Source organism: Lagopus muta, chromosome 7 (assembly GCF_023343835.1).
Source record: "Lagopus muta isolate bLagMut1 chromosome 7, bLagMut1 primary, whole genome shotgun sequence".
Classification (NCBI taxonomy): domain Eukaryota; kingdom Metazoa; phylum Chordata; class Aves; order Galliformes; family Phasianidae; genus Lagopus; species Lagopus muta.
The window spans coordinates 28,686,516-28,699,526 of record NC_064439.1 but is presented as its reverse complement, the minus strand read 5'-3'; the positions used below and the strand labels follow the sequence as shown (position 1 = coordinate 28,699,526).

Below are 13,011 nucleotides of genomic sequence, written 5' to 3'. Positions count from 1 at the left end.
CCTTCATAAAGCTTACCTTTCCTTGAATTGCAGGTGCCTCCTTTGATCCAGAAAACCTATTCAGATCCTGACCATTGCCGTGTTGCAGCAACAATTGATGACAGTGTGAGTCTGACACTGATAAATAAACGAGGCACTTAGAAGCAGGTGTTTAAGGCGCTTAAATTTCTTTTAAAAAAAATGATGTTTCCTTCTAAAATTAACTTCTTTTGTAGTACGAAGATGGCCAGGTAGTGCATTAAAGTTCACATGATAATATTTTGGTGTTTGAGATATTTACTTTTTTACGATTTGATTGAAGTTTTTTTTTCAATCTTCTCTTTCTTTCTATTCAAAGAAAATGTGATACCAGACTGTCAGCATAATTTCAGTTACAACTGATTTCAGAGAGCATTTCAGGAGGCCTTCATCTAATGGATCATAAGTAGTGTTTAGCACATTTCTTTTAGACAAAGAAAAAAAGTTCATATAGTCCTGAGTAATAAACTTTCACTGTGTGGATACCAAAAATAAATGAAGTAGTAATATTAAGAAACTTGACAGTGAAGTTGAAATTGTCATGATGTATGGTATTTTGATGTTGTTTTAGTTGAAACATTGATCATGTACATGGAAATAAAACAAAACAAAACAAAACAAAAAAAAAAAACAACAAAAAGAAAGAAACAACTTTTATGCTTAAGTAGGACAGAAATGCCGTGAGATTATCAGTGATTATATGCAGTTTACCACGGTCATAAGTCTGCACCTGTTTTGCCTTTCACATTTTAGGTTTTAGAACACATCAAAGCATTCCTGTTTGTCTTCTTGTGCATAATTGCAGTGATGTCTTGGTAGATGTATTTTTTACTCAAATAACAAACTTGAACCCCTCTGGGTTTTCCTTTTCCTTCATTGTTTTTCGTTCTATCAGACTGTATCTGTAAATTTGTAGTTACAAACAAATACCTTCCATCACTCTTGAGGCTGATATTTTTGCACAGGCAATACTAAATTATATAGTCCAAATATATGAGCAGCTTCTTTGCAAAAATTTCATTGATCTTCTGTAAATTGTATAGAAGCTACAATTTCTGTTAGCTTCTAAGATAATTTTAGCTTGCTGTTCTATGAAGTATTAATAATGAATTTAATATTTAAACAACAACTCAGTCAAAAAATGCATTTGTTGCATTTGTGGTAAATAACTGTGTTCTCTTGTGTAATACAACTGTAACTCCAAATAACTCCATCTTTTATGCAATAGTTTAACAATGTATTGGCTTAAATTTTGGCATATACCAAAAAGAAGGCCATGAGAAGCTGATGTTATGTCTATAGGGGATAAAAAAAAGATGAAAAATGAATTCTCTTACTAGAATTTAGTAAACTCTTCCTCAAATTTAATACTTTTCAGTGATTCTGAATTTGTCTACTAAGAAAAAGCAAAGGGACAAGTTCTCTCCGGTTCATGCATACTTGTATTGTTTGTTCCACTTGAGTACAGTAACAATTCCTTTTTTCTTATGTTAAAAAAAAAAAAAAAAAAAAAAAAAAAAAAGTGTAAGACTATTTTATCCTTATTTTTCAATTTTTATGCTGTTATAGATTTATGGAAGATTTCATATTATAATAAATAATAGATCAAAGAGTTCTGACCCTGTTGTGTTTATACAGAAGCATTTGGCCTGTGAATTGTGCCTGTTGTGAACTGAAATATGTTTACTGATTCTATCTTTACTACTTGATCAGGTGGATGACAATATTCCTCTTCGAGTAATGCTCCTCCTAATGGATGAAGTCTTTGATTTAAAGGAAAGAAATCAATGGTTAAGAAGAAATATAAAGAATCTTCTTCAACAGCTTATTAGAGCAACATATGGTGACACAATTAATAGGTACTGCTTTTCTTACATAGAGTTGTTGTGTGAGTGAAATTATGGAGACTGACTAGAAATCCTTTCTGACATTGCTGAATTGATACATGCTTTCCCCTTTAAAGAGAATGAAGAGAAACCAAGTGCAAATTTGATGTAAATGTACACTGTCAGAGAACTGCTTTCCCAGAGCCAGAAGTGTTCATGCTTTTATGAATGTAACTTAATACTGTCTTTGTATATGCTTTTTAACTTATGTTTTACATTGTATTTTTTGCTGTTAATACTGTTTTTTTCTGCCCAATTTCTGGTTTCATCTCTGTAGTGTTACAAATGATACATGAGCACTATCAAATTAGGTGAATTGTAATTATAATTGCTTCCTTAATTGTCAATTTGGCATGGTGCTGTGGATCAGGAACTTTATTTCTGCCAGGTGAGAAGTAGCTTGCCATTACTCTTCCAGAAATTTCCTCACTGTACTTTTTAACCTTCATGTGTATACTTATAACGTTTTCATCATCAGTATTTCAAATATAGGTGGTTCTTGTGGTATCAGTAGTGATGCTTCTTTATAATAGGAATAGCACTGGGTTCTTTTGAAATTATTCCTAGTGGCCAGATGAGAATTATCTTGAAGTCATCATAATGTCAACTTTGATTAGTCAGTATTATGTTCAAGATTACCAGGTAACCTCATAAATAAGTGCAATAAGTTTTAAGTAGGTTCTTTGCTTACATAAACGGAATTTGAACAGTGCTTCATGAATAGGAGAGCTCTGCAAGCACAACATTTATATCGTGTTGGAAGGAGATGTAATGTCATCTTTCCTACCTGCTTGGTCATCATATGTTTACTGAAGTGGAAAAATGCTTTAGCTTCAGCAGTACTCAGAGAGCAATAAGGGACTTCAAATTTTTGTCTTGAGAATCAGTCTTTGTTTTCATAGTGTGCCATTTTATAGAACCTACTTAATAGCATTGGAGAAGAACTGAAGTTGCACTTTGCACAACAATACTCTTTAAAATGGTTTACTTATTTTTCCTTTCCTTCATTGAAATAACAAAATAAGAGTCTTGTTGCTTTGATTTTAGGAAAATAGTTGATCATGTTGACTGGATGACATCTCCTGAACAAGTAGCAGATGCTGTGAAACGCTTCAGGTATGTCTTTCGTGATATATGTTAAATGCAGAGTACCTGTCAATCGATGTCTAATACATATACATCCTTCCTCTTCTTTCTGTGTGAGGAAATTTTTAAAGTACAGGAGTCCAGTTTGACCAGGCCCAGCTTTTTAGTTGTGTTAAGTGAGAGAAAGTATCTGTCACATAAAGAAAACTATTTTGGAATTTTCTCCTCTTCATTAACATGTACTTTTTTAACTGGTCCTGAAGAGCTGTGGTATTTGGAATTCATCATGTTAGTGGATGAAGTGTCTTGTTTACCTTGATGAAGGCATGTGTGCATCCAATATTAAAAAGCAAACAGTTATTATTATTAAAAATCCTAGCTCCATGCCAGTATATGTTCTATACAAGGTCGAACAATTGTACTGAATTCTGAGTTTGAAATTGTCAGACCCTTTTTAGAAAAATCTGTTTCATCATTCTGTTTTTTAAAAATCTCAATGACTTCAGAAGTATTTGTTGAATAAAACACCCCCTCACAACTTTTGTTTTTTATTTGCATGGAGGAAAAGATATAAAGTAGAATAACCTATTAGCCAAAGGATTATACTTTAGAGATACTCTATTATTCATTAATAAAATGAGTTTAGAACGTATGTGTCTTAATCAGAAAACAAATGTGTCATATACTGATGAAAAATAGCTTTTCACACTGAGATTTGTGTTTTGCGTGGGGCATTTCAATAGACTAAAGTGTCTTCATCTCACCTCTATCTTATAAATAGTTCTACCTCTGTCAAAGATCCACTGAAACAATTAGATCAAAGTCTGTCAGTGACAGTAAAGACTGATGCGATGTGATATTTGAATGGTTTTGCTGTGTAATATATTCTTAAATTTTTCTTTCAACTGATTCCATTCTAAGTAGCATGAAGCAACTGTGAATAGATCTAGCGCATCGTAGATCTTTCTTCTGAATATTCCACTTTTCCCTTTCTTTTCCCTTCTCTAATAATTAAAGTATGTGTTAGGTTCTGTACAAGTTGCTTGCATGTATTTATCTTATGAGAAAATTTGGAGAGATTAAATATAACCTTCCATTTGATTAAAATTTTAATGTATTTTGACAGATTTGCTTTTGTTACAGAGATGCCTTTTGGCCCAATGGCATTTTAGCAGAGACCGTTCCACGGAGAGACAAAGCTATTAGAATGAGAACAAGAGTAGCAGGGAAGACCAAATTGCTAGAGATAATGCCAGGTAAGGGGATTTGAGATTGAAGCTAAATAATCCTTACTGTATGTTGGTGCTGGAGTTAATGTTGATTTGTTGAAAAAATGAAAAGAAATGCTGACTTTTGAACTGTATTCAAATAAAATGGTTTTAATTATTAAAGCACTGAAAATTTTCTCGTGTGGTGACCTTTGCAACTTTAGTTCTTAGAACCAATCCTGTATTTAGTTTCACTAGAGGATTTGAGTACGTGAAATTCATATATTCCAGTACAGCATGAGGCCCCACCTGGAGTATTGCATTCAGATCTGGGGCTCCTTTGCACAAGGAAGATACGGAGCTGTTGGAGTGAGTCCCGAGGAGTGAGGAGCTGGACTTGTTCAGCCCGGAAGAAGAGGGTGCTCTGGAAGGACCTCATTGTGGCCTTCAAGTATTTAAAAAGAGCTTTTAAACAAATCGACTTCGTATATGGTGTGAAGGTGATATGGCAATGGAGAACAGTTTAAAATTCAAGAAAAAGGAGGGTTAGGGAGACGTAGACATAGGGAGAGAATTATTTTCTCAGAGGATGTCACGGTGCTGGCACAGGCTGCCCAGAAAAGCTGTGGATGCCCTGTCCCTGGAGGAGTTTGAGGCTAGTTTAGATGCAGCCCTGTGCAGCCTGGTCAAGTGAGGGGCAATCCTGTTCATGGCGGAGGGTTGGAAACAGATGATCCTTAAGGTGCTTTCAAACCCAAGCTGTTCTGTGATTCCATATACAGTGTAGAATAGATGTAATTTTCAGAGATCGTTTCTACTCTGAGAGAACGTTTAGATTAATCAAGCTATATGTAATAGAGGCACTGTTACTTCAAATTTCAAGCTGCATAATTTCTGAAAGGAAGTCTGGACAAATTGCTTGACATACTTAATATTCAATGTATTATTAACTGAGATATAGAATTAAATTTAACCTTCCATGTACTTTTCATTTTTGTAGATGAATTGAAGCACATCATAGGTGCTGAGACAACACGAAAAGGTATTCTTCGGGTCTTTGAGATGTTCCAGCATACTCAACTGAATAAGAGAATGGTATATGTCTTTCTGGAGAGATTTCTAGAAACCTTGTTTCCACAAAATAAGTTCCATGAGCTCTTCAACAAACTGCATTCACGGTCAAAGCAGATGCAGAGGTATAAACAGAGACTACATTCTACTCAAGCGCCTTCCTTGCAGAAAAGGTGACACTTTAAACCTATTAAGCTGGTGTATGTTTGTCCAGGACTTATTACTTGGGCAGATTCTCTGGGGCTTCAAACTCACATGCTGTTATTTCTGCACCAGTCTTTTAGTGTCACATAGTAGATTATTAATGCATCTGTAAGACCTGTGGATCTTCTCATCTTCACTTGTAATTCAACCACTACCAGAAGGGTTCGTGTGTCTTAAATGATTTGGTGCGTCTTCATGCAACATTGAGAAGAAAACTGGCCCACTATATAAGAATGCTGATTCCTTCCGTTCCTGAGGCGATGTTTGCCAGCAATGAAAAGTGCCAGACTGAGTGAAGCTAACGGTGAAGGAAAAGAATGATACGGTGGAGGAAAAGAACGTTTTGGCACTGGGAGATAGTGCAATGTGTGAGAATCAGGTGGAATTTTTCTACTTTATGTCTGTTGAGGCTCTATAGGGCTTATTTAACATTCCTGTAAAGGCTGAGCTAACAGGAAAAGCAATCTCTGGAACAGCAGATTTATAGAGGAGGGGAGAAACAGTTAATACCCCCATCATAAAAGTATATTTATTAAAGTTGAGGAAATGTGATTTTTATGCCACACAAACTTCACCTTTTATGTTTTGAAAAATAAACTAACATTAGATCTGTTGGGGGTTTTAGTAAAGATGCAGTAGAAATAAAACCTTTATTCTGATTATTCTGTAGCTCTAAGGGCTATCTTCTGCTCTTATGGCACCTGGCATACATTTTGCATGTAACTTCAGTGAAGAAGGGGCATCATATTTATGTTCAATTGGTGTATTTGAACATATGTCAAGATCATAGTTGCAGAAGGAAGGGGGTACATGTTTCAAAGAGAACAGACATCATATTAGGAGATGAGGAAACTGCACTAAGAAACAATGCTCACACTATTCCCCACTAAAATCTGAAGCTTTTTAGGGTGCAAAAGATTGTGTCCTACCTAATTGAAAGATTCCTTTACCTTTGAATGTGTAAGGTTCATGGAAAAAAAAAAAAAGTTAGAATTAGTTGGTTCCTTACAGATAAAAATATTTCATTAGTCATATGCAAACATTTGGGAATTCCTGAACGCATCTTAGTGTATATATGAAAATAAAAAGGAGATAAAATTACAATATTTTTTTAAATAATTTTTTTATTTTTTGCATAGTGTAAAATTTTAATAGAAATTTGACATCAAGGCCCCACATCCATCTGTTTAGTTCCATCAAATAATTTATGTCCAATTAAGAATAAAATAACAAATAATACTTTCAGGCCACAGCATACCTCAGTTTGTCTTTTCTTTTTCATAGTCCCCTACTGTTTATGAGCACTACTATCTGAGTGAATAGAAAGCAATTTTGAAGAGTCCATATTTCTTCAGAACGCTTAACACGGGATATGATACAACTGTCGAATAAGGATCCTTACAGCAATTTGTGTTTAAATGGGAACAAATCCTTCTATGTGGGAGAGGAACACAGACCTTTTATTAAAGCGTTCTCAGAGAAGATAGAAGGCTCTCAAAAGACCTAGTTAATTTGACTGAAGCATCTATATAAATCATTTTTCTTATGGACTCTACTCACGCAATGTAGCCTTTTATCATACTATTTAACGATGACCATATTGTACTGTTAATGTTTTCATACAGTATGCATGGGCTCAAGTGCACTTGTTTTTTTTTCCCCTTATTGCAGAATTAAATACTGTAAGTTAAATCCCTTTCTTTTATAATTACCAAGAAGACAAGTTGGAAAATATGTAACAACCCTTCCCCCTTCTTCTCTGCAGATTTTGTGGAAGTGTGATTAAGTGCTGTTGAATTTAACAAAATTGTTGAGTTCCTGTGTGGAGTAGTCAGCATAGCCAGCTACTATTGTTTACATGCCTTTATCTTCCTCTGATGTCAGTCTACACTCTAGCATACCTGACATCCAGCTGATGAAAGATCGTTCAGCAATTGTTCTTGGTGATATAGTAGTTACATCATTGATACTACCAAACCTAATTTATGTCTTTTTAAATCGCTGAATTTGTTTTGCAGTATGAAAATGGGAAGTTTAAATGCTGTTTTGTCAAATCTGTGGAACCTCTTATCTATCTGCAGGTACCATGAAAAAATTCAAGAGAATGGTGATTGTGTGCAAATTGGGATTTTCTTAATTATCTGGTACATTTCTGTAAAAAATAAATAAATAAAAATAATATCTCTAGGAATGTGAACTGAACATAATACACCATGTTCATTAGTCATTTTACTTATTGGAATTTATTACATATATATATATATATTTATATATATACTTACACACTTATGGGTGTGCATATGTATATATATACTAAAGTTTTGTCTTCTGTATTTAGCTACAGAATGTGGCTCCCTAATTCAGTTGTGCCTGTTAGCTGGCAAGATTGATCAGAAATTAATACTTTTGGTTTAAAAGTTTGTACCATCTTTACAATGGTTTTCCTTTTGTCAATTCAAAATACCTGCCCTATCAACCATGCAGCCTGTTGTCCTATGAAGTCTCCAAAACTGAATGTTAACATACAGCACTTAAGTGTATCTTCTGGCCTTTGGGTGCTGTGACTGGCCATTGAAGATTGTGCCATTGTCAACAAATGCACTTGTTTTAGCCTTAATTATTTTTAAGTGAAAATGAGCAATTGAGTTTTTCATTTGGTTCCTCCTCAAGCTTGTGCTGCTGGTGTTTGCTAGAACTAAACAGTAAATTTTAAGTGCTACAGAATGTGTACCAAAATAAAAATATATGAAATCCACAATCTAAATTTTAATTTTGTGCAATATTTTCATTTAATGCATGTGTATTTGAGTAACTGTAAAATAAATGAATTTTTAACATTTTAAAGTCTAGGTTAAAAATGTCTTTTCAGCTGAACAATTTTGCATTCTGTTATTGGATTAGTTTATTTAAGGACTTGTTTTAAAAGTCTTATTTGTTACTCCGCCTTTAATTCCCTTGTTCTAAATGGTCCTTGCTCGTGGGAGCATAGCTCATACATTACAAGGGGAAAATCTAAAGAGCTCATCTCATGAATATAGCCGTTATGGATTACTTGTGCATATCATTGTACAGTAAGTGTCAGCTGTGTGCCTAATTGTTCTGTTGATGCTTTTTCCTTCCCTTCCCCATCCTTTTGTTTCCGTAACAAAGAATGAACGTGAAACAGACTGCCAGGGTCACTTCTACTGGATGGCAGAGGACTCTGAATTTTTTTTTTCTTTTTTTTTTTTTTTTTTGAAGTTTGCATTTATGTTCTGTCCAATAGAAAGGTAAAAAATAAAAAATTTAAAAAAAAATACACTAATAAAGTATTAACAGGATTATTATGAGTCTGTAACATTTATTTTTAAAATAACTTTCTCACTAGCAGGTATGAATGTTTCTGTGTCTGAAAAAAAAGTTGCTGAGGATGACGGTTGGTGTTAAGTGCAACTTTAAAAACAGAAAATCACTGCTTGATTTTTAAGTGCTTTGTGAACTAGGTTTGCTTTTAACAAATGACATTGCTACAGTGATTTTCAATCAGTGTTGTCACTGTTCTATACTCTAAAAAGATATATGCAGAAACTATATATGCTGTATGCCTCTTTTTATTGGTTGTTGGTTTTTTTTGTTGTTTTTTTTTACTTCACTTTTTTCCTGAGTTCATTCTGCAGCAGCTGGATCTACCATGGGAGCACAATTATTACCCTTGATATACTTATTCCAGCTGTTTCACATTCATCAAAAAGATGTCCTGAGTTACAGAGATGTTAGTTTTTTGACCTAGGCGTAATGTGTTTACTGTTCTCACCAACTTGCACACTTCTGCTACAGGGTATAGACACATCAGAAATTTCACTACTGTCTCCAAAGACATGTTTGTTGAAGCTGTTATCCTAGAATAATTTTATGGCAGGAAATTCACTCTGTTATAATTTCTCTTCAATGAATTCTTATAAGTATCTGTCGTTTGTTAAATGATGTTTGTATGTGCTTGTGACTTAACTGTCTATTTAACAGTCAACTGCATTATCTGGTTCAAACTTTTTGATGTTTAGTAGATGTATGAGGGTTACTGACGTTCTTCTGATGTTCAGTAATCAGCATCATTCTACATGTGATTTATTTAACTACAAATTTCATGTTCTATCTATTGGATGAAATAAGTTTGTTTTAGTAAAGGATTTTAAAAGAAAGTTTTCTTTTCATGAACAATTTGAAACATCTATGCCTATGCGCTTCTACTACTGTGGATCTCAAATAACTTTCCCATGCTGTGGTTCTTTGGATTACTATGGCATGTTGGGGTTGGGATACAGAATATGTGCATGTGTCAGTTAAATTGTTTGACATCTAGTTGGGAAGGGCTAACTGGAATTTTTAATTGACATTTCATAGTTGAACTGGTACACCTAAGTTAATTCTGAGATTAGGTTTTAAGTACAGAACTAGACTACGTTTATTAGCAATCAAGAGCTATTTACTGGGAGTAAGGAATATAGCTTTTTTAAAATAGACTGTCTTAGCAATTTAAAAGCAAATTCCAAGTAATCTTTTGAGTCTTTCTATTCTATATGTTTCTCAGCTTGGTCTAGAAATGTGCTTGTTCTGAGTTAAGAGGTACAGAAGCAACTACTACTGGAATCTTAAGTAAGAGCTTCTGGTAAAACTGTGGGAATTGAGAACACCTATTCATTGAGAATATGCAGAATATTGTGTGAGTGATCCAATTATTACATATATAAAAGAGCCAGAAATTGAAGGAAACTTTGTTGTTGTTCCTTTAACCAGTACTTGGGTAGGTGCAAAGCATTCTTTGCACAAAGACGTGTGCTAACCTCATGTTAGCAAGCTACAGGTTTCTTATTTTTCAGTTTGAAAGTGAAGTTCAACTTTATGAAAGACAACATTTTCTGTCTTGTTTTCAAAGACTTCATACAACAAATTGCTTGAAAGTCTTAAAAAAATAAATAATAGGTCAGCTTCATATCTTATCCACACAATTTTGGTTTTCTATGCTAATTTAAATTACTGGATTTAAATTGTGAAAAAAGTGGCATAAATGAGATGTTTTTTTCAGTGACACTGAGTTTTCAGAGACTCAGACAAATATCAGTAAGTTGCTCCTGAAAAATGGACTGTGCAAACACGTTTATGTTTAAGTGGTGTCATGGATCCATCCATTTCTCCAACATCATTGGATTGGCTGTAAAGACGGAGAGTTTGTGTCTCTTGGAAGGTGTGAGCAAAATGTTAGATGGCTGTGGGAAATGTGGATGTTTGAAGCATGAAAATAAGCTTCAGGTTGTATTTCATTGTACACTGAGGTATGGAATGAAATGTTGACTAACAGAACTAATAGAAGCTGGTAACAAAATGCCAAAAATCGTTTGGCTTACTGTCTTTGAAGCTAATTTGACCATGTGTGCTTTTTGCTCCTGCCTAGTAGCAGTTCCTCTCTAAGTCGAGAAGGAAATTGCATTTAGGACTCTTACTGATTGGCCTGCATCTTCTGGGCCTGGAATAATTTAATTCAAAACAATCATTTTTGCTACCAGCAGTTCTACATGCAAGATAAATTCCATTGCTTAATTTTAAAAGTGTGCTGCAACTTTTAGGTCATCTTAATTCACAAGACCTAAGATTGAAATATTGTAAGTATAATTACTTAGTATTTTCAACTTATTCTTAAGTATAGCTTCTTATTAAAACAAAACAACAAAAAAAAATTGCCCAGAGAAGCTGTGGATGCCCCATCCCTGGATGCGTTCAAGGCCTGGTTAGATGGGGGCCCTGGGCAGCCTGATCCTAGTGAGTGGCAACGCTGCCCAAGGCAGGGGGTTGGAGATAGATGGTCTTTAAAGGTCCCTTCAAACCATGTCATACTGTGATTCTAAGATATGACTAGAATGTGCTCTTTTTCAGATATATGGTTTATATTTAACCTTTTGAGGTAGTTTCTTACAAGCACAGTGGTGATAGTATTCTTCTAAAAGCAAATTTATTTTGGAGGAGATTGTGTACTGCAGGTATAGGGGCTTTTTTTGATGAGATATGTGTGATAAGGTACCCAGGGACAGGCAGTGAAGTACTGAGAGCAGTGAGGAAGAACTGAGAGAGAGGAACTGAATATCCAAATGCATTCCTCCCTTTTCCTCCCCTCCAGTTTAAGAAAGCTGGGGAGAGTGTAACAAAGGAGCAGGGCCATAATCCTGTATCTACACACTCCCGTCTGTCCTCTCCACTCCCTGCAGGAAATTATGGTTTATGACTTCAAAATTCAAAGAGCAAATCTATTGGCTTGGTTTTGCTGCTGATGTTTCACAAGAAGAGTTGGCGGTAAGAGATGAAAACAAATACCTCAGAAATATTTAGGAGTTTTGACCCAAAACTCAATGACAGTGAGTTCCAGAACTGTGTTCTCATCTAATCTAACCCTGAGCCACATCCCTGGGCTACATTCCTCTCTCTTTACAAAGTACTTTTTGTACTTCATTTTCTATTGATGTGATGGGCCAGCAGTGCTGAGGATCTGTTTGGTGTAAGAAAGGTGATTGTGTCAGTCTGAGCAGTGCATGTGGTGGTGTAGCTGCAGTAATGGGAAACTGACATGCAGCAGGTGTGCAGGGAATAGGCAAAAAACATTTTATTATGATAATGATCATGAAATTGAAGGCCAGAGAATGTGAACTATTTCTAAGGCCTCTGACACTTATATCCAGTGGTCTTATTGTACGTGCTTGCCATCATGTGGTCAGCCATGGGGAGTGTAGAGGCAAAGATGTTATTGCAACACTTGTGCATTTCAGAGTCACAAAAATTCATGTTATCATGTAAAAGCTTCAAAAGGAGTGGAAGGAGTAGCTTGAAGAATTTCTACCTGAAGCAACTGGGATCTGTGCATCACTGCATGTTTGAGGTTGTGGGGGTGATAGCCAAGAGTGATTCCTGGGTGGTGTATCTTCACGTTGCTGATGGAAAGCAGCAATGACAGCATTTTTTTCTGACAATTCTAGTGGTTTGGGGAATGAGGGGAATTTCTGCTTTGCAAGTTGCTCTGTGGTCACAGACCCTACCTACCAGACCTGTAGATGCCTTTGTTTCAAAGGGGACTTTTCTGAAATTATTGTGGTTGAGGTATGCAAGGAGTTTGTCCCAACTGTAGCAAGTGGACCTGGTACATCTCTATAACATTGCTGTCCCAGGAGGGTTTACCATGCTGGGGACTTCCTTGTCACCTGAACCAGGCCAGTAGGGAATGGTGGTTTGCCTGTAAGTCCATTGGCTTTTCAGAGGTCCTGTGTGAACACAATGCTGAGGGATTTTATCCCCACTATACTTGGACTATTAGGTTCTACTTCTAAATATTTGCCAACCTTCCATTCCATCTGAAGTTTGATATATGTCATTTATCTTTTTTATCTCAAGCCTTTGACTTTTCACCTTACGCAAAGATTTAGTAATGACTCCTTAGGGAAGGACAGTTGGCAGATTTTACCCTTAATTTATCAGCTCAGTAGTGTTTGGACACTTTTACCCTCTTGAAAAAAAAAAAA

At 35.3% G+C, this 13,011-nt stretch overlaps 1 protein-coding gene across 6 annotated transcripts in view; it reads left to right on the top strand.

The window, feature by feature from the left end:
* Positions 1–8,709, top strand: part of SNX13 (sorting nexin 13) — a 62,188-nt gene extending 53,479 nt beyond the window's left edge. For 5 of the 6 annotated variants that reach the window (XM_048951687.1, XM_048951689.1, XM_048951688.1 and 2 more), the window contains 5 exons: positions 34–105; positions 1,732–1,877; positions 2,952–3,020; positions 4,134–4,246; positions 5,199–8,709. In XM_048951687.1, coding sequence (XP_048807644.1) covers positions 34–105; positions 1,732–1,877; positions 2,952–3,020; positions 4,134–4,246; positions 5,199–5,446 — 648 coding nt within the window. In that variant the 3' untranslated portion in view covers positions 5,447–8,709. Of the gene's footprint in view, positions 1–33; positions 106–1,731; positions 1,878–2,951; positions 3,021–4,116; positions 4,247–5,198 lie in introns of all 6 variants that reach the window. The other variant, XR_007378240.1, reaches the window with a different exon arrangement.
* The last annotated feature ends 4,302 nt before the right edge of the window (positions 8,710–13,011 follow it).